The sequence below is a fragment of the Ranitomeya variabilis genome, chromosome 5 (genome assembly GCF_051348905.1).
Source record: "Ranitomeya variabilis isolate aRanVar5 chromosome 5, aRanVar5.hap1, whole genome shotgun sequence".
Lineage (NCBI taxonomy): Eukaryota > Metazoa > Chordata > Amphibia > Anura > Dendrobatidae > Ranitomeya > Ranitomeya variabilis.
Genome location: NC_135236.1, coordinates 585,893,882 through 585,916,608, shown reverse-complemented (window position 1 = coordinate 585,916,608; position 22,727 = coordinate 585,893,882). Strand labels below are relative to the sequence as shown.

The 22,727-nt window shown below is 41.8% G+C and overlaps 1 protein-coding gene across 6 annotated transcripts in view; it reads right to left on the bottom strand.

Annotated features, from left to right (window-relative positions):
• Nucleotides 1-22,727, bottom strand: part of LOC143776536 (RUN and FYVE domain-containing protein 1-like) — a 531,317-nt gene that overhangs the window by 404,716 nt on the left and 103,874 nt on the right. For all 6 annotated transcript variants that reach the window (XR_013215861.1, XM_077265993.1, XM_077265994.1 and 3 more), the window contains exons 5-6: nucleotides 22,114-22,237; nucleotides 18,873-18,934 (exon numbers count right to left, since the gene is read on the bottom strand). Coding sequence is in view for 5 of the 6 variants with exons in the window: in XM_077265993.1 (XP_077122108.1) it covers nucleotides 18,873-18,934; nucleotides 22,114-22,237 (186 nt within the window). In the remaining variant the exon portion in view is untranslated. The remainder of the gene's footprint in view (nucleotides 1-18,872; nucleotides 18,935-22,113; nucleotides 22,238-22,727) is intronic.

Below are 22,727 nucleotides of genomic sequence, written 5' to 3'. Positions count from 1 at the left end.
GAGGTCTGCAGAGAACAGCTGTGTATGAGAAGAATCATCATGGAGTCATGGACAAGATGGAGATGAAAAGAAAGAGAATGACTAATCAGAGAAGACATCACAGGTAAGATGCCTGGATGTAAAGGTTTGTGATTCAGCCTGCATTTCATCAGTGCTGTGGTTCCTGTATGGTTGGCAGTCTGATGGAATGGGGACAGGTGAATATCGCAAGTGCCAGTGTCACCGCTTGCTCAGGACAAGAGCAGCACATGGGGCACAATATTCTATGGAGCATCTTATGGGGCCATAACCAACCTTTATGCAGCACTATATGGGGCAAATGTTTCTATGGAGCATCTTATGGGGCCATAATCAACCTTTGTGCAGCATTATATGGAGCAAATGCTTCTGTGGAGCCTATTATGGGGCCATAATCAACCTTTGTGCAGCATAATATGGGGCAAATGTTTCTATGGAGCATCTTATCGGGCCATAATCAACCATTGTGCAGCACTATATGGGGCATAAAGATAAAAAAGAGAATTTACACTGGCGCTTCTCACCCAAGGAGGAGAGGGAGAAGAAACTCAGAAGCGGCTGATGTTTAAAACAGATTCTGTGTTGGTTCCTGTAAATAGTGAAGATTGGAAGTGAATATTCAAAAAACACCGCGATAAACGAGTTAGAATGAACCTGCGATGTATGTGAAAGATAAATATTGTACACAGAGTTTAGCAACCAAGGCTGTTGGGTTCTCACTTGTACTGATGATGGTGATGTTCTGTCCGTGTGGAACCAGAGAAATTATATGAATGGATCAGTGGACAAGTGGAGTAGCTAAAAGGTACAGTACAGACAAAAGTTTGGACACATTCATTCCTGCATTTAGAGTGTCAAAGGTCGTCATCAGTTTATATTCCCAGACTCTCCTGTCTTTCTGCGATTTGAAGTTACCCTTTAATACAAGTAATTTCATGTCCATAATGTTATGATTTGGGAGACAGAAATGTACTGCCACAGGTATATCCATTCTTTTTTCTCTTATTGTATGGCGATGAGAGTTCATCCTTGTTCTCAGTTTCTGCCCTGTCTCCCCTACATACAGACCCCCAGTTGGACATTTAGTACAAATAATTAAGTACACCACATTAGAAGTGACGCAGCTGAATGTACCTGGTATCTTGTAGTCCTGATGTGAATTCGGGATCTTTATCTTGTCCGTGGTCATTATAAATGGACAGGTTTTACATTTTTTCTGGTTGCAAGGAAAGTTACCTGCAGCTGTTGGAGAGGACAGGGAGCTCTTGACAATGATGCTTCTTAGATTTGGGGGCTGCCTAAAACACAGTAGTGGGGGGTCTGGAAAAATTGCTTGTAGTCGGGCATCTTTTTGCAGTAAAGGTTGTAATTTCCGTGCAGCTCCCCTTAGTGCCTCCAGATTTGGATTGTAGGTAACTACTAGAGGTACCCGGTTATTTTCTTCTTTAGTTTTGTAATGTAGCAGGTGATTCCTTGATATTCTGGTGGCTCTTGTGATCTGATTTTCAATTGTTCTTGGATGGTAGCCCTGATTCAAAAAGGTCTTTCTGAGGCGACCAAGATGTTCATCTCTATCCATTGGGTTGGAACATATACGATTGTATCTGATGGCTTGGCTGTAGACAATGGAGTTTATGTGTTTTGGATGGAAACTGTCCCATTTAAGGTATATTGGACGGTCGATTGGCTTCTGATACAGTGATGTCTCTATTTTATTGTTCTGCAGCTTAATGATGGTGTCCAGTGGTTGATACCTTTTAATGGCTAACTGAAAAGATGGTAACAAATTGCAAGCTTTCGAGACTACATGCGTCTCTTCATCAGGCAAAGACTAAAACAAATTCTGAAGAATCACATATTTATGCACAACATAGTATAGAAAGAAAAAAAAAGGGAGAGGGGAAAAAAACCATGTATAAGCCAGGTGACATGAAGCAGAATTACCATGGGTGATAAACAGTTACGTCCATAAATATTGGGCCAATTCTTAGATAAGGATTGTTTTATTGTCCTGTGATTAGGGTCTGGTTCTGTTGTGATGACCCCACATGGTCTGATGGGTAAGTTCATTAGTTGATGTAAAAAGACATAAATCCGTGTGACACATTCATTCCTGCATTTAGAGTGTCAAAGGTCGTCATCAGTTTATATTCCCAGACTCTCCGGTCTTTCTGCGATTTGAAGTTACCCTTTAATACAAGTAATTTCATGTCCATAATGTTATGATTTGGGAGACAGAAATGTATTGCCACAGGTATATCCATTCTTTTTTCTCTTATTGTGTGGCGATGAGAGTTCATCCTTGTTCTCAGTTTCTGCCCTGTCTCCTCTACATACAGACCCCCAGTTGGACATTTAGTACAAATAATTAAGTACACCACATTAGAAGTGACGCAGCTGAAAGTACCTGGTATCTTGTAGTCCTGATGTGAATTGGGGATCTTTATCTTGTCCGTGGTCATTATAAATGGACAGGTTTTCCATTTTTTCTGGTTGCAAGGAAAGGTACCTGCAGCTGTTGGAGAGGACAGGGAGCTCTTGACAATGATGCTTCTTAGATTTGGGGGCTGCCTAAAACAGTAGTGGGGGGTCTGGAAAAATTGCACCTTACAACCTTTTTGTAGTAAAGGTTGTAATTTCCGTGCAGCTCCCCTTAGTGCCTCCAGATTTGGATTGTAGGTAACTACTAGAGGTACCCGGTTATTTTCTTCTTTAGTTTTGTAATGTAGCAGGTGATTCCTTGATATTCTGGTGGCTCTTGTGATCTGATTTTCAATTGTTCTTGGATGGTAGCCCTGATTCAAAAAGGTCTTTCCGAGGCGACCAAGGTGTTCATCTCTATCCATTGGGTTGGAACATATACGATTGTATCTGATGGCTTGGCTGTAGACAATGGAGTTTTTTTATGTGTTTTGGATGGAAACTGTCCCATTTAAGGTATGTTGGACGGTCGATTGGCTTCTGATACAGTGATGTCTCTATTTTATTGTTCTGCAGCTTAATGATGGTGTCCAGAAAGTTAATTTCAGTGCAGGAGTAGTTGAGTGTCAAGTTGATGGTGGGATGAAATTGATTAAACTGTTCATGGAATGTCTTTAGCTGTGGCTCAGACTCCGTCCAGATGATTAAAATGTCATCAATGTAGCGGTAGTAGGCCAGAGGCCTGATGGGACATGAGGACAAAAAGTCGCTTTCAAGCTTGGCCATCAAAAGATTTGCATACTGTGGGGCCATTTTACTTCCCATTGCTGTGCCAGTCTCCTGTAGATAGATCTTCTTGTCAAACTCAAAGTAATTGTGGGTGAGGATGAATTTTATAAGTTTCACCACAGAATTTGCATCAGTCCCTGTATTTTCCAGGAAGAATTTGCAGGCATTTAATCCATCCTGGTGTGGGATATTGGAGTACAAAGATTCCACATCCATGGTGACCAGGATGGTTCCTTCTGGTAGAGGACCTATTGCTGATAGTTTATTCAATAGGTCAGTTGTGTCCTGAATGAAGCTGGGTGTGTCCTTTACCAAGGGTTTAAGAACACCCTCTACCCATCCAGATACCTGCTCAGTAAGGGTGCCCACACATGAAATAATTGGTCTTCCTGGGTTTCCAGATTTGTGGATTTTGGGAAGCATGTAGAATGTCCCTGTTCTTGGACTTTCTGGTATCAGGTCATTGGCTCTTATGGATACGTTGGGCAGACAAGATACTAACTTGTTTAGTTCCTTGTAATAGTCCTGTGTAGGATCCGACTCCAACTTTTTGTAGTAGCGTGTGTCCATAAGTTGTCTGTTTGCTTCCCTCATATAGTCTGATGTGTTCATCATGACTATTGCACCACCCTTGTCAGCAGGTTTGATGATGATTTCTTTATGTGTCACACGGATTTATGTCTTTTTACATCAACTAATGAACTTACCCATCAGACCATGTGGGGTCATCACAACAGAACCAGACCCTAATCACAGGACAATAAAACAATCCTTATCTAAGAATTGGCCCAATATTTATGGACGTAACTGTTTATCACCCATGGTAATTCTGCTTCATGTCACCTGGCTTATCCATGGTTTTTTTCCCCTCTCCCCCTTTTTTTTTCTTTCTATACTATGTTGTGCATAAATATGTGATTCTTCAGAATTTGTTTTAGTCTTTGCCTGATGAAGAGACGTATGTAGTCTCGAAAGCTTGCAATTTGTTACCATCTTTTCAGTTAGCCATTAAAAGGTATCAACCACTGAGGACTCTCAATTCTAAATATTTTTCTATCTACTGGCTAACACGGTACCAAGATACATTTCTTTCCTGGACACACCTTCTCATTTAAAGATTTTTCTGTATTTTCATGACTATGAGAATTGTACATTCACACTGAAGGCATCAAAACTATGAATTTAGGCCGGTTTTACATTAGTGTTTTGAGGAGCTGCGGAGGGCTGCGGACTTCCTCCGTGAAGCCACGCCCTCAACCGCACCTCTGCCGCTAGCTTTGCCCATTTCTGCATACGGCCTGCGTACCTATCTTTAACATTAGGTACGCAGGTCGTACGGCTGTATGCGGATGCTTACGCATGCGTCGCTTTGACGAAGCGGCGACCAGCGTAGGACGCAGCTGGTAGCAATTTCTTTTTTTCTTTGCATCGTCAAAACGACGCATGCGGAAGCATCCGCATACAGCCGCACAACCTGCGTACCTAATGTTAAAGTTAGGTACGCAGGCCGCATGCAGGCTGCATGCAGAAGTAGGCGGAGCTAGCGGCAGAGGGAGGGGCTTCACAGAGGAAGTCCGCAACCCTCACCCATCACTCTCTTCAAAACACTAGTGTGAAACTAGCCTAACACATGTGGATTTATATACTTAACAAAAAAATGTGAAACAACTGAAATTATGTCTTATATTCTAGGTATTTCAAAGTAGCCACCTTTTGCTTTGATGACTGCTTTGCACACTCTTGGCATTCTCTTGATGAGCTTCAGAAGGTAGTCACCGGGAATGGTTTTCACTTCACAGGTGTGCCCTGTCAGGTTTAATAAGTGGGATTTCTTTCCTTATAAATGGTGTTGGGACCATCAGTTGTGTTGAGCAGAAGTCTGGTGGATACACAGCTGATCGTCCTACTGAATAGACTGTTAGAATTTGTATTATGGCAAGAAAAAAGCAGCTAAGTAAAGAAAAACGAGTGGCCATCATTACTTTAAGAAATGAAGGTCAGTCAGTCTGAAAAATTGGGAAAACTTTGAAAGTGTCCCCAAGTGCACTGGCAAAAACCATCAGGCGCTACAAAGAAACTGGCTCACATGAGGACCGCCCCAGGAAAGGAAGACCAAGAGTCACCTCTGCTTCTGAGGATAAGTTTATCCAAGTCACCAGCCTCAGAAATCGCAGGTTAACAGCAGCTCAGATTAGAGACCAGGACAATGCCACACAGAGTTCTAGCAGCAGACACATCTCTACAACAACTGTTAAGAGGAGACCTTTGTGCAGCAGGCCTTCTTGGCAAAATAGCTGCTAGGAAACAACTGCTAAGGACAGGCAACAAGCAATAGAGACTTGTTTGGGCTAAGGAACACAAGGAATGGACAATAGACCAGTGGAAATCTGTGCTTTGGTCTGATGAGTCCAAATTTGAGATATTTGGTTCCAACCACTGTGTCTTTGTGCGACGCAGAAAAGGTGAACGGATGGACTCTACATGCCTGGTTCCCACCGTGAAGCATGGAGGAGGAGGTGTGACTGTGTGGGGTGCTTTGCTGGTGACCCTGTTGGGGATTTATTCAAAATTGAAGGCATACTGAACCAGCATGGCTACCACAGCATCTTCCAGAGGCATGCTATTCCATCCGGTTTGTGTTTAGTTGGACCATCATTTATTTTTCGGTCCAGCTCACCCCAAACCATTTTGATTGGGTTCAGGTCTGGTGACTGTGGAGGCCAGGTCATCTGGCATAGCACCCCATCACTCTCCTTCTTGGTCAAATAGCCCGTACACAGCCTGGAGGTGTGTTGGGGTCACTCTCCTGTTGAAAAATAAATGATGGTACAACTAAACGCAAACCGGATGGAATAGCATGCAGCTGCAAGATGCTGTGGTAGCCATGCTCGTTCAGTATGCCTTCAATTTTGAATAAATCCCCAACAGTGTCACCAGCAAAGCACTCCCACACCATTACACCTCCTCCATGCTTCACGGTGAGAACCAGGCATGTAGAGTCCATCCGTTCACCTTTTCTGCGTCGCACAAAGACACGGTGGTTGGAACCAAAGATGTCAAATTTGGACTCATCAGACCAAAGCACAGATTTCCACTGGTCTAATGTCCATTCCTTGTGTTCCTTGGCCCAAACAAGTCTCTTCTGCTTGCTGCCTGTCCTTAGCAGTGGTTTCCTAGCAGCTATTTTACCATGAAGGTCTGCAGCACAAAGTCTCCTCTTAACAGTTGTTGTAGAGATGTGACCGCTGCTAGAACTCTGTGTGGCATTGACCTGGTCAATAATCTGAGCTGCTGTTAACCTGCGACTTCTGAGGCTGGTGACTCGGATAAACTTATCCTCAGAAGCAGAGGTGACTCTTGGTCTTCCTTTCCTGGGGCAGTCCTCATGTGAGCCAGTTTCTTTGTAGCGCTTGATGGTTTTTGCCACTGCACTTGGGGACACTTTCAAAGTTTTCCCAATTTTTCAGACTGACTGACCTTCATTTCTTAAAATAATGATGGCCACTCGTTTTTCTTTACTTAGCTGCTTTTTTCTTGCCATAATACAAATTCTAACAGTCTATTCAGTAGGACTATCAGCTGTGTATCCACCAGACTTCTGCTCAACACAACTGATGGCCCCAACCCCATTTATAAGTTAAGAAATCCCACTTATTAAACCTGACAGGTCACACCTGTGAAGTGAAAACCATTTCCGGTGACTACCTCTTGAAGCTCATCAAGAGAATGCCAAGAGTGTGCAAAAGCAGTCATCAAAGCAAAAGGTGGCTACTTTGAAGAACCTAGAATATAAGACATAATTTCAGTTGTTTCACACTTTCTTGTTAAGTATATAATTCCACATGTGTTAATTCATAGTTTTGATGCCTTCAGTGTGAATTTACAATTTTCATAGTCCTGAAAATACAGAAAAATCTTTAACCCCTTCATGACCTTGGGATTTTCCGTGTTTCCGTGTTCGTTTTTTGCTCCCCTCCTTCCCAGAGCCATAACTTTTTTATTTTTCCATCAATTTGGCCATGTGAGGGCTTATTTTTTGCGGGACGAGTTGTACTTTTGAACGACATCATTGGTTTTACCATGTCGTGTACTAGAAAACGGGAAAAAAATTCCAAGTGCAGTGAAACTGCAAAAAAAGTGCAGACCCACACTAGTTTTTTGTTTGGCTTTTTTGCTAGGTTCACTAAATGCTAAAACTGACCTGCCATTATGATGCTCCAGGCAGTCAGTACGAGTTCATAGACACCTAACATGACTAGGTTATTTTTTACCTAAGTGGTGAAAAAAATTCCAAACTTTGCTAAAAAAAAAAATAATAAAAAAAAATGTGCCATTTTCCGATACTCGTAGCGTCTCCATTTTTCATGGTCTGGGGTCGGTTGAGGGCTTATTTTTTGCGTGCCGAGCTGGCGTTTTTAATGATAGCATTTTGGTGCAGATATGTTCTTTTGATCGCCCGTTATTGCATTTCAATGCAATGTCGCGGCGACCAAAAAAACGTAATTCTGGTGTTTCAAATTATTTTCTTGTTACGCCGTTTAGCGATCAGGTTAATGCTTTTTTTTTTTATTGATAGATCGGGCGATTCTGAACGCGGCGATACCAAATATGTGTAGGTTTGATTTTTTTTTTTATTGATTTATTTTGATTGGGGCAAAAGGGGGGTGATTTAAACTTTTATATTTTTTTATTTTTTTCACATTTTTTAACTTTTTTTTTTTTTTACTTTTGCCATGCTTCAATAGCCTTCATAGGAGGCTAGAAGCTGGCACAGCACGATCGCCTCTGCTACATAGCAGCGATCTGCTGTTCGCTGCTATGTAGCAGAAATGTAGGTGTGCTGTGAGCGCCGTCCACAGGGTGGCGCTCACAGCTGCCGGGGATCAGTAACCATAGAGGTCTCAAGGACCTCTATGGTTACAATTGAGAAGCATCGCCGACCTCCGATCATGTGACGGGGGTCGGCGATGCGCTGATATCCGGCCGCCCGGCCGGATGCGGTAGTTAATAGCGGCGGGTGAATCGCGATTTCACCCGCCGCTATTGCGGGCACATGTCAGCTGTTCAAAACAGCTGACATGTCCCGGCTTTGATGCGGGCTCACCGCGGAGCCCTGCATCAAAGCAGGGGATCTGACTTCAGACGTACTATCCCGTCCGAGGTCAGAAAGGGGTTATATGAGGTGTGTCCAAACTTTTGGTCTGTAATATATATATATATATATATATATATATATATATACACACTCACTGGCCACTTTATTAGGTACACCTGTCCAACTTCTTGTTAACACTTAATTTCTAATCAGCCAATCACATGGCGGCAACTCAGTGCATTTAGGCATGTAGACATGGTCAAGACAATCTCCTGCAGTTCAAACCGAGCATCAGTATGGGGAAGAAAGGTGATTTGAGTGCCTTTGAACGTGGCATGGTTGTTGGTGCCAGAAGGGCTGGTCTGTGTATTTCAGAAATTGCTGATCTACTGGGATTTTCACGCACAACCATCTCTAGGGTTTACAGAGAATGGTCCGAAAAAGAAAAAAAATTCAGTGAGCGGCAGTTCTGTGGGCGGAAATGCCTTGTTGATGCCAGAGGTCAGAGGAGAATGGGCAGACTGGTTCGAGCTGATAGAAAGGCAACAGTGACTCAAATCGCCACCCGTTACAACCAAGGTAGGCCTAAGAGCATCTCTGAACGCACAGTGCGTCGAACTTTGAGGCAGATGGGCTACAGCAGCAGAAGACCACACCGGGTACCACTCCTTTCAGCTAAGAACAGGAAACTGAGGCTACAATTTGTACAAGCTCATCGAAATTGGACAGTAGAAGATTGGAAAAACGTTGCTTGGTCTGATGAGTCTCGATTTCTGCTGCGACATTCGGATGGTAGGGTCAGAATTTGGCGTAAACAACATGAAAGCATGGATCCATCCTGCCTTGTATGGAGCATCTTTGGGATGTGCAGCCGACAAATCTGCGGCAACTGTGTGATGCCATCATGTCAATATGGACCAAAATCTCTGAGGAATGCTTCCAGCACCTTGTTGAATCTATGCCACGAAGAATTGAGGCAGTTCTGAAGGCAAAAGGGGATCCAACCCGTTACTAGCATGGTGTACCTAATAAAGTGGCCGGTGAGTGTATATATATGTGTATGTATGTATGTATGTATGTATGTATGTATGTATGTATGTATGTATGTATATATATATATATATATATATATATATATATATACATATACACATACACATACATACATACATATATACACACACACACACACACACACACAGACACACACACACGCACATCTGTACTCTTTCATAGCACCACCCGCCACTTTATAGGTTATATTAAGTATTTACACCATGAACGTAAGCCTAGCCAGCTTACCCTAAATAGGCGGGTGTTATGCGCATCCAATCAATTACACAGCAAAGTGATTATAATCTATATACTATTTACATGGTTTTATACAGCACTTCTGGCCAGAAAACAACAAATTTCAAACATCTGACTGTTCCTACAGGGATCTATTTTCACTAGCAACAAAACTAGTAAGTATCATCTTTTTGATATATCTGTAAAAATACTAATGACCAATTGGATACATATCCTATTACTTTCAGCAGTACCAATTGGTAGGCGTTCAAACTACTAAACCTCCTGATAATCCTACAGGGACTAAGCATCTCTTTCATCAATAAAAGTAAGTACAGCCCCAATCCAGTCAGGTGTCAATTTTAATGTTCCACGGCATAATAACTGCTATCTTTCACATACCTTTTAGCTACGCCACTTGTCCACTGATCCATTCATATAATTTCTCTGGTTCCACACGGACAGAACATAACCATCATCAGTACAAGTGAGTACCCAACAGCCTTGGTTGCTAAACTCTGTGTACAATCTATATTTATTTTTCACATATATCGTAGTTTCATTCTAACTCAGTGTAACGCAGTGATTTTTGAATATTCATTATATGGGGCATATTTTATTATGGAGCATCTTATGGGGCCATCATGTACTTTATGGAGCATTACATGGGGCTCCTGATTCAATATAGATATTCAAAAACACAACCTACCGATGTCTCAATTAATTTTACTTTTATTGGTATCTATTTTTATTTTTGAAATTTACCAGTAGCTGCAGCATTTCCCACCCTAGGCTTATACTCGAATCATTAAGTTTTCCCATTTTTTGTGGCAAAATTAGAGGTCTCGTCTTAAACTCGGGCCAGCTTATATTCTAGTATAAATGGTACTTTACAAAAAAATAAAAAATGAACATTGGTATGTTCTATAAAATAGCATTGTCTGCATTTATCTTTATAAGCTCACAATATGTACTTTTTTTGTGGATTTAGCATTCCTGTGAATCAATAACCTAATATTTAGTTCTATACTCACAGTTTTTTTAGAACTGCTTCACATTTATGTTGCATAGAGTCAACCAACTTCTGGCACCGGTCACTGTTATTCCAGCCCAGGATGCTTGGACTTCGTCCCACAATTCTTTGGCATTTGTTGGCTTTGCCTCAGAAATGTTTTTTTTTTTTTTTTTGATCACCCCACAAGTATTTTATCAGATTAAGGTCTGGGGATTGGGCTGGCTACTCCATGACCTCAATTTTGTTTGGTCTGGAACCAAGATTTTGCTCATTTACTGGCGTGTTTAGGGTCATTGTCTTGTAGAAACACCCATTTCAAGGGCATATCCTCTATAGCGTAAGGCAACATGCTCTCTTCAAGTCTTTTAATATATGCAAACTGGTCCATGATCCCTGGTGTGCGGTAAATAGGTCCGGCACCATAGTAAGAAAAACATGTCCATATCATGATGCTTGCACCACCATGCTTCACTGTCTTCAGAGTGTACTGTGGCTTGAATGCAGAGTTTTGGGGTCTTCTGACGAACTGTCTGCGGCCCTTGGACCCAAAAAGAACAATTTTACTTTTATCAGTCCACAAAATGTTTCTCCATTTCTCTTTAGGCCAGCTGATGTGTTCTTTGGCAAATTGTATCCGCTTCAGTACGTTTTTTTTTTTTTTTTTTTTTTTTTAACAGTGGGACTTTGCTGGGACCTCTTGCTAAGAGATTAGTGTCACACAGGCGTCTTCTGTCACAGTCCTCACAGGTAACTTGAGACTGTCTTTGATCATCCTGGAGCTTAACATTGGCTAAGCCTTTTCCATTCTGGCTATTCTTCTATCCATTTGAATGGTAGTCTTCCATGTCGCTTTGGTTTGGCTTTCCATTTTAAAGCATTGGAGATCATTTTAGCTGAATAGCCTTCATTGTCTGCATTTCTTTACAAGTTTTTTCCTCTTCAATCAACTTTTTAAGCAAAGTACTCTGTTCTTCTGAACAATGTTTCAGACGAACCCATACTTCTCAGGCTTCAAGGAGAAATGCATGTACAACATGTCCTGGCTTCAACCTTAAATAAGGGCCACCTTCTTCACACCTGTTTCTATACAGAATGCTTGACTTCACTAATTGAACTCCACACTGCTATTATTTTGAACACACTCCCTTTCAATTAATTATTATAATACACAGACTCAAAAGTTTGTTGAGTCTGTTGGTTTTCTTAGAATCTACTGCACCAACTGGTAAATTGCTTGACATGTGGTAATATAATTTATACCAAAAGCAGTGATTAATCTGGTTAGTCTTATTGGAAAGCTATTATTTAGAACACTACTGTAGGTCACTAGATGCTGCTTTTCTGGTTGACCCCTCTGACCCAAATAAACATAGCTGGCTTCTGACTGGTAGAAAATACGTACAGCTTAAAACAGACGAAGCAGATAAATATCTATTCTTTACCAGAAAATTCTCTTTAGAGCTTGGCAATCAGACTGGGAGTCTGATAGCCTGTATACTTAATCGTAATACTGCCTCTCCTCTGGCCCTTCGTGTTAGTGACCCTGGGAGGAGGGCGGTATCCAATTCTCATGAGATCCTGTTCTGCTTTCTGACTTCTACCAGGACTTGTATTCACTCAGGTTGATTATCCAGAGGAGACTGTAGAGGAATAACTGAACAGAACAAATCTCATGATCCTCGGCGAGGAGAGGGCTGCCACACTAGAGACTTCTATTATAGAATTAGATATAAGGGAAGCTGCCAGGTATCACGCGAGGAAAGTCTCCGGGTCTATATGGACTCCCTCTGGAAGTTCATTGAAGATATTTAGCCAAACTGTCCCCTCAGCTCTTAAAGTATGTAATTCCTAACTGAAACAAGGCTTTCTACTCAAATCTTTTTATGACAAAAATATCATGATAATACTAAAACCAAATAAGCCTTCTGAAGATTGTGCGTCACATAGATCAAACCTGGGCAAACTGCATCCAGGGGGCCACATCAAGCCATCTGGCTGTTCAAGTCCAGTCCACAGACAGAGACAGCCAAAGAGCTGAAACAGTGGTCCACGGGCTGCACCGTGCCCTCCACCACCGCCACCATCCTCATGATGCAGACAGAGGTGAATACATTGGTGGAGGACGGGACAGCCGACTCCATCTTCCACCAATCAGCGTGTGAGACAGTAGATGTGATAACGTAATTTCATTGGCTGCTACTGAGACTCTGCATAGGAGATGTATCGGGTGTATCAGGTGTGACAGTCATTCTGAATCTGGCTGTAGAAGGTTTCAGCGTTTATCTCAAGTACCTGCTTGATTTTTCCATCCACCTTCTGCAGCTAATCACACACCTGTGCTGAAGGTTTAAACACATTCAATTGCTGCAGCATGGTGCGGTTGTTAGCTCATACTTGCCTCAGTCTTGTTGGAAGTTCTAGTAGTCAGCTAGTGTCTTTCCCTGGGGACCCTTGGAGGATTGCTAGTGTGACATCTCGGTTGTCTTCTCAAGCTAAGCGTTTCCCCCATCCGTCTACCCTCTCTGTCTTTAGTTTTAGTGGGAACTGACTAGCACTCAGCCCATCCCCTCCTTATGTAGGGCCTATTGCTAGGGTCAGGCAGTTTTTATGTTCCTGCTTGGCGATAGGTGCAGACCCTATATAGGGATGTTTATGGCAGACAAGGTGATTTTAAATCTGGCTAGGGGTCTCCACTCCCCTCTTCCCTAGTGTTTCGGCTCCCCCTATCCGATGATGTGCACTTACTTATCCTCCACCCAGTGTGACAAAAGACAAGAGCAGAGCCGGAGAAACGAGAGGGGAGTATGTGTATGGGATATTTGCATGTGGAGGGCTCATTGTGTATATATGGAGGCTATATGGGGCTCACACTGTATATAGGAGTCTATGTAGGGGCTGATACTGTATATAGGAGGCTGTGTGTGGGCTCTTACTGTACATAGGGGGTATGCGTGAACTCTTATGGTAATATAGGAGGCTGTGTGCGGGTGTTTATGCTATTACAGAAGGCTGTGTGAGTACTCTTAAGGAATATAGGGAGGCGGTGTGTAGGCTCATATAATATATAGGGGATGTTAGTATACTTTAAGGGGTTGTGCAAAAGTATATTTTAATCAACAGATCTTGGAATAAAAATAAACTCCACAATCATAGGTGTTAAAAAATGCTCCTGTGCTGAGATAATCTTATAATTTGTTTTTAAACAATATTTTACCTCAAAGAAAGGCTGTGATCCCATACTGTAATGTGTCTATAGTATTTTGCTGCCTCCACTGGCAAGGAGCTGTGGTATATTTGACCTGTTCCTGCACGGATGGTCACACACAGCCATTTAACTGAGGCATTTTTATAAGATTATCTCATTTTGTTACCTCTAAGCACTATGAAATGGAAAGTAGGGGATGAATTCTACATGTTACGAATAGTATCCCACTTTAAATATGTAGGTATAAATATAACAAGAAATCACATGCAAGTCCAGGATTTGAATATTTCCGCTCTTCTGCTGTACGTGAGGGAGAAAATTAGAATATGGGTTTCACTTCCTCAGTCAGCACCTGGGAGAATCGAAGAGTTTTTGCCATGAGCAACTCACATTTATCATATTCATATGGGGCTCGAACAAATACAAACTGAAACGGACCACTCATCACAGGACCAGGGATGAGGCAGGTGCGACACTCCTGGACTTCTTTTTATACTACTTAGCACGGCAACTTTGTTTTACATAGCTTATAATCATTTGCCTCATTTTGAACACCTTGCGCACTGTTTGAGTAAATAGGGGTCTTGGAGGCTCCAAAGCAATACTCGCGGTCCGTCTTGCCAATTCACAGACTTGCGGTTCAAGTGTGGAAATACACCAAAAAGATTTTTAAATACAAGGATACAGTAGCCGAGTTCCCCTTATGGCATAATAGTGCTCTTCCTGAATTGCTGCATTTCCAAGATACTCCGTTTTGGTCTAACTTAGGGGTCAAGACACTGGCACAAGCATACATTCAGGGTGTTCTTGTTTTGCTTGGTCAACATGAACAGCTGTATCAAGCCCCAGGGACACTTTTTTAGTTATCTGCAACAAAGGCAAGCCTTAAATACCCACTTCTAAGACACTGGAAATTCTCACATACCCTCATACTGCCTGATTGGGATCCTAAAGAGCCAGGGACCCAAGGAGCTGGTGCTCTTTTAATACACAGCTACTAAGCAGGAAATGTTACTCATTACCATTGTTGCTAGGCAGAAATGGACAGTAAAACCGTCCCTACAAGAGGAGGATTGGAGTGCTGCCTTTACCTGCCCACAATATGTTTCACCGGCAATTAACAACAAGCTAGTCCCAATGTATACAGTCCATCAATGCTACCTGACAGCTTGCAGGTTATATAAAAGAGGTTAAATAAAATGGGTAGGTCTACCACTGCAGATTGCCAAAAGTGTGGGGAAGATGCGGCAGAATTTATATACTTGATATGGTATTGCCCTCCTGCTGCAGACTTTTGGAAAGAGGTCACAGTTTTCCTCATTGACATCATACAGTCCCCTGTACAACTCTGTCCAAAGGTGAGCCAATTAGGAATCCTTGAGGAGACCTGGCCTCACTACCCTCACGCTCATCTCAGGAAAACATTGTTTTGGCTTGCAAGGGATGGTTGCAAGCCAAAACATGAGATGGTTGGATAGAAAACCTCCACAAATTTCACGCAGGGTCAATAAGGTAAATATTGCAGTTTCCTATGAGAGCATGGTATATAAAAATAGACAATGTCCTGAAAAATTTGATAAGGTATGAAAACATTGGTTTGATTCGCCTTTGACTCACATTCGTTTCCAGGTGACTAGGGTGATAATAGGAGCTTGACATGGGTGTCTTATGGTTTTGGTAAAGATATTAGACCCATAGTATGTTAAGGGCAAATATAACTTTACCAGACAGTATTAACCCCTTCATGACCTTGGGATTTTCCGCTTTTCCGTGCTCGCTTTTCGCTCCCATCCTTCCCAGAGCCATAACTTTTTTATTTTTCTGTCAATTTGGCCATGTGAAGGCTTATTTTTTGCGGGACGAGTTGTACTTTTCAACGACATCATTGGTTTTACCATGTCGTGTACTAGAAAAGGGAAAAAAATTACAAATGCGGTGAAATTGCAAAAAAGTGCAGTCCCACACTTGTTTTTTGTTTGGCTTTTTTGCTAGGTTCACTATATGCTAAAACTGACCTGCCATTATGATTCTCCAGGTCATTATGAGTTCATAGACACCTAACATGACTAGTTTCTTTTTTTTATCTAAGTGGTGAAAAAAAATTCCAAAGTTAAAAAAAAATAAAAAATTGCGCCATTTTCCGATACTCGTAGCGTCTCCATTTTTCATGATCTGGGTCGGTTGAGGGCTTATTTTTTGCGTGCCGAGCTGGCGTTTTTAATGATAGCATTTTGGTGCAGATACGTTCTTTTGATCGCCCGTTATTGCATTTTAATGCAATGTCGCGGCGACCAAAAAAACATAATTCTGGCATTTCTAATTTTTTTCTCGCTACACCATTTAGCAATCAGGTTAATGCTTTTTTTTTATTGATAGATCGGGCGATTCTGAACGCGGCGATACCAAATATGTGTAGGTTTGATTATTTTTTTATTGATTTATTTTGAATGGGGCGAAAGGGGGGTGATAAACTTTTATATATTTTTTTTTTTTCACATTTTTTTGTACTTTTTTTTTTTTTTTTTTTACTTTTGCCATGCTTCAATAGCCTCCATGGGAGGCTAGAAGCTGGCACAACACGATCGGCTCTGCTACATAGTAGCGATCTGATGTTCGCTGCTATGTAGCAGAAAATCAGGTGTGCTATGAGCGCCGACCACAGGGTGGCGCTCACAGCTACCGGGGATCAGTAACCATAGAGGTCTCAAGGACCTCTCTGGTTACTATTCAGAAGCATCGCCGACCTCCGATCATGTGACGGGGTCGGCGATGCGCTCATTTCCGGCCGCCCGGCCGGAAGCACCGGTTAAATGCCGCTGTCTGCGTTTGACAGCGGCATTTAACTAGTTAATAGCGGCAGGAGAATCGCGATTTCACCCGCCGCTATTGCGGGCACATGTCAGCTGTTCAAAACAGCTGACATGTGCCGGCTTTGATGCGGGCTCACCGCGGAGCCCTGCATCAAAGCAGTGCTTCTGACCTCGGACGTACTATCCCGTCCGAGGTCAGAAAGGGGTTAAAGAGCAATAAGAAATTCTACTTGCTCTTTTGTTCTATGATGTAACCTTGTTCTGTTGTATAATTCAGGACTGAGGAGTTGTCATGCCAAACCTCCAACTCAGACATCTCAATTTCCCTGACTTGGATTCAAAATCCTGACTCCAACTCCACAGCACTGGTCACTACTGAGCATGTACATAAAGTGTAGCACAGATTCATCTCCACTAAAAGCAGAAATCCTCAGATCAGGAGCAGAACTGACATTTATAGGACATTTCATAACTCCCACAAATTCTTATGAAACAAATTACAGCACAAATCTGCACTGAATTACTGTACCCAATGTATTATATATTTTAAGAGTGGGTCTATTTTATACAGACTTGAACTCCACCAAAATGGACACAAACTGCGACTCAACAGCCCTAGTATAAACTTCAATAAAAGGAGTTTAAAAAAAAAAAAAAAATCACCACACCCCTAGATAAATTAGTTGTGGGGTTTAGTTTCCCAAATGGGGGTCACTTGTGAGGGTTTCTGCTGTTTTGGTACCTATTCTTATCTTTCGAACCCTGCCTTGTTCCTAAACAACGGTTTTTGACCTCTTAAGAATTACATCCATGTCCAGGAGAAATTGTGTAATAAATTTTGGTTCAATTTTTCCTATTAACGCTTTTGAAAATGAAAACGCCTTGGGCTAAATAAAGCAGTATTTTAGTGGAAAAAAACTATTTTTGGTTTAATTCCTGTGTTGCATTGGAACAAACTTTTTGACAGCAGTTTAGAACAAATTTGTATGGTGCAGTTTTTAAAATGTTTTTTCCAATATATTAACCCCTAAAAGACACATCAGAAAGGAATAGATCAGTAAAAAAATTATTATTCATAAATTTTCTTGCAAAAACAAAAAGATATATACTGACATCCTAACAAGATGACTATCTGGTTTAAGAGTATGAGGATTCAGTTTGAAGATTGCTAATTTTTCTACATTTTCATTAAATTTTAGTAATTTTGTGAAAGCCGTCAAGCAGATTGTACTTTATTCTTAGTGGTAAATTTAAGGTTACCGTCTCACAAAACGATTTACCAACGATCACGACCAGCGATACGACCTGGCCGTGATCGTTGGTAAGTCGTTGTGTGGTCGCTGGGGAGCTGTCACACAGACAGCTCTCCAGCGACCAACGATGCCGAAGGTCCCCGGGTAACCAGGGTAAACATCGGGTTACTAAGTGCAGGGCCGCGCTTAGTAACCCGATGTTTACCCTGGTTACCGTCGTAAATGTAAAAAAAAAAAAAACAGTATACATACTCACATTCCGGTGTCCGTCAGGTCCCTTGCCGTCTGCTTCCCGCACTGACTGACTGCCGGCCGTAAAGTGAAAGCACAGCACAGCGGTGACGTCACCGCTGTGATCTGCTTTCACTTTACGGCCGGCAGTCAGTCAGTGCGGGAAGCAGACGGCAAGGGACCTGACGGGACACCGGAATGTGAGTATGTACTGTTTTGTTTTTTTTTACATTTACGACGGTAACCAGGGTAAACATCGGGTTACTAAGCGCGGCCCTGCGCTTAGTAACCCGATGTTTACCCTGGTTACAAGCGAACGCATCGTTGGATCGGTGTCACACACACCGATCCAACGATGACAGCGGGAGATCCAGCGACGACAGAAAGTTCCAAACGATCTGCTACGACGTACAATTCTGAGCAGGGTCCCTGATCGCTGCTGCGTGTCAGACACAGCGATATCGTATGGATATCGCTGGAACGTCACGGATCGTGCCGTCGTAGCGACAAAAGTGCCACTGTGAGACGGTACCCTAAGTCAATGTATCAAGAAAAAACAAAACTTAATAATCACTCTGGAATGCTTGAACATCCCAGTGATTCTGAACACCCAAAGTGACATGACAGATTTGAAAAAAATGGAGCCTGGTCATGAAGATCAAAATTAGCTTCATTAACGGGTTAAAATATACAACATTAGAAAACATATTAAGTTATGGAAAATAAAATCAATTGTAATACATACTTTTTTTCACTATCATTTAGCTGTACATCCTTGAGACTGAAAGAAAAGTCAATGATGCCCACCTAAAACAGAAAAAGAAAAAAAAAAGAAAAAAAAAAAACAAAGGAAAAAAGTAAAGAAATTAAAAAAAAACAAACACAAATGTATGCACAAAAGTAAGAGTCAGAAAAGAAAACCCTCTTTAAAGAGAACCTGTCATGTGAAAAAAAAGCTGTTAACCTGCAGATATTGTGTTAATCTGCTGGTTAATTGTGTTGTGAGTCATGGAGGTGGCACCGAGGAGGTTTGAGTCACCGCTTTGTGTATAGGGAGAAGCGGCTGTAACCGCGCCCCTGGCACCGACTTTACCACTGGTACTAATGTTGAACTGCTGCCAGTGTCAGGAGTGCGGTCATAGCTGCTGCTCTCTATACAAAGCGGTGACTGAACCCACGCCGGCGCCGCTTCCATCACTGGAACCTGAATGCTGCTTGAGGGAATAAAGCGGTTTCCCTCTGGGCAGGCCGTGGGGGGTCTAAGTGTGGGGCACTGGGCAAATTCAGGACACTATTAACCCCATATCTGTAGGTAAACAGCATTTTTTCATGCTACAGGTTCACTTTAAAATATAGCAATAGTGAAAACTTTAATAATAAAAAATCCAGAAGGTAAAACATAGGAAGAAATGTATTAGTAAAAATACAGCAGAAAAGTAAAACATAACACATGCAGCACATATTATGGCTGTGGCTCATGACGACTGGAGCCGTGAAAGCCAGCATTGGTGAACGGAGCTACTGGAGTAAGTGCTGTGTGCCTAACGGCAGAAATGTCCTCTAGTCAGGGACTGGAATACATTACTGCTGCAAATTACAACAAAAATGTGTAACTTTCCATAAGTTAGATGGACAGGCTTAGCCACACATCATTCCGCCTATGTTGCCGACATTTTGGAGGAGTTGGCCAAGACTGGCATGTAAATGCCAAAAGTCGTAAAAAATGTTCTCAACATGCAAGTTCCACTAAATAAAATTGCGACTTTTAAAGGTATTTTAGGAAAGAGTTCTGGTATAAAATTTTAGTGAATAGAACACTTCCTCGATGTTGAAAAGTGTGTAGAAACAAGTTACAGTAAGTTCTAAAATAAAGCATACCAGCCACAAGGCGGTGTAAGGTAGGACACACTGGCCAACATGCTAGCAAATGCAGGTACGTTTTGCAAACTCATTTTAAGATAATATTCATGAAGCTTCCAAATCCAAATAACAATGTTAACCCCTTACTGCCATTGGATGGGATAGTATGTCCAATGGCAGTACTAATGGCGGTGAGCCTGCATCAAAGCCGGGACATGGCAGCTGTTTTGAACAGCTGACATGTGCCGGCAATAGGCGTGGCGGAATCATGATCCACCCGCGCATATTAACTAGTTAAATGCCGCTATCAAACTGACAGCGGCATTTAACGCGCGCTTCAGACCATCGTGCCGGAAATAAACGCACCGCTGATCCCCGTCACATGATCGGGGGTCACTGGTTCGTCGGCATAACAACCAGAGGTCTCCTGGAGACCTCTAAGGTTGTTCATGCCGGATTGCTGTGAGCGCCACCCTGTAATTCTACTACATAGAGGTGATCTGAGCATCACCTCTATGTAGCAGAGCCAATCAAGTTGTGGCAGCTTCTAGCCTCCCATGGAGGCTATTGAAGCATGCCAAAACTTTAAGAAAAATAGTTTTAAAAATATAAAAAATATATAAAAGTTTAAATCACCCCCCTTTCGCCCCCCCCAAAAAAATCAAAACAGACATATTTGGTATCGCCGCATTCAGAATCGCCCGTTCTATCAATATAAAAAAGGATTAACCTGATTGCTAAATGGCGTAGCGAGAAAAAAAAAAATATCGAAACACCAGAATTATGTTTTTTTGGTCGCTACGATATTGCATTAAAATGCAGTAACAGACGATCAAAAGAGCGTATCTGCACAAAAGTGGTATCATTAAAAACGACAGCTTGGTGCGCAAAAAATAAGCCCTCATCCAACCCCAGATAACGAAAAATGGAGACGCTACGGGTATCGGAAAATTGCGCTTTTTTTTTTTTTTTTTTTTTAAAGCAAACTTTGGAATTTTTTTTCACCACTTAAGATAAAAAAAGAACCTAGACATGTTTGGTGTCTATGAACTCATAATGACCTGGAGAATCATAATGGCAGGTCAGTTTTAGCATGTAGTGAACCTAGCAAAAAAGCCAAACAAAAAACAAGTGTGGGATTGCACATTTTTTTGCAATTTCACCGCACTTGGAATTATTTTCCCATTTTCTAGTACACGACATGGTAAAACCAATGGTGTCGTTCAAAAGTAATACTCGTTCCGCAAAAAATAAGCCCTTGCCATGGCCATATTGACAGGAAATAAAAAAGTTATGGCTCTGGGAAGAAGACGAGTGAAAAACAAAACCGCAAAACTGAAAAAAGCTCTGGGGGTTAAGAACATAATAATAACAACAATAATAATATTGCTGACAGCGTGGTGAATCCATAAGCTTACCCAGGTACCATTCTACTTCTAGGCAACCGCCCCTCCATGAATTGGTAGGTGTGGGTGGTTGTTTTTTCAGTATTTTGCCCCTGTGCTGCCTCCGCTGTCATCATGGGGTGCTGCAGCATCCTGTAAGGGCATTAGTTTCTGACCCGTGTTGGTAAATATGGCTGCATTTTTTCTGCCAAGTTTTTACATTTTTTTGATGCCCTTTTGCTTTTACATTTAGTTTAGGTACTCACAAGACCATGAGGAACCTTGACATCGGTTGCAAGCTTGCGTATTTTGGTCAAAATATTCAGCAATACCTCATACATATGATTTATATTTTACTGCACTTTTTTTTTTCATTTCTATGCAGAAAGCAGTCAGGCACATTTTTGTTGGCCTTGAAGACTGGGGTGCCTGTCCATGTTGGGGTGCACTAATATAGTGCTGAGAATCCTGCCTGATCTAGTAGCACGGTCACTAATAGACTGTAAGCAGACAGTATGCACTTGATCTGTGTTACTGGCACCCTATACAATCCTTATCCAGGTTCCATTCTACTTCTAGGGGATCACCCCCTCCATGAATTGGTAGGTGTGGGCGATTGTTTCTTCAGTATTTTGCACCTGCCTTTTTTTCTGAGATGTTTTTTAAACCATATACATGTGAATAGTAGCCATGCTTATTTTACTAAAATTCATAAAATCCATTTATTTTTTGTACTCTTACCTGAGAATCTAAATCTTCTCCTTTGAGGCATAAATTTGCATCAATCATGTTAAGTCCCATGAGAAGACCAACAATAACGGCTCCTTCTTCTTCCATCATTAAAGCTTCGTGCTCATAAAAGTCACTTGTTCAAAACAACAACAAAAACAGCATTTGTCAAAGCAGTGACATATAATGGTAAATTAGAGAGGTTGTCCACCTTTGTAGACATTTTTTCATACTTAAATGCATGTCATTGGGTCTAAAAATATTTTTTGCTATTGGGTTTCATGACAAAAAGCTCTACTGCTCACTTCCTATACTATGGCCCCTGTATTACACGGCCTATTGCTGTCTGCACAATGAGGTAACGGGGTCGGCCACATCAGCCTTTAGTGTAACATATGTTGGGGACATGACTTTGTAGCACTAAAAGGAGCACTCCCACTAAGTGCATGTAATGCAGTGTGAGTGTAGTAATATACTCGCCTACCGCTGCTCTCTCCGGTGTCCAGGACCGTTCTGCTTTACTACTCAGCGATGTAACAGCAATAGAAACTGGCTGGCACACTCTCTCCTCTATGTGGGATCCAGAAGTCTCTTTTACAAGAAAGCCTGTGAAGCCTCATTCTGAC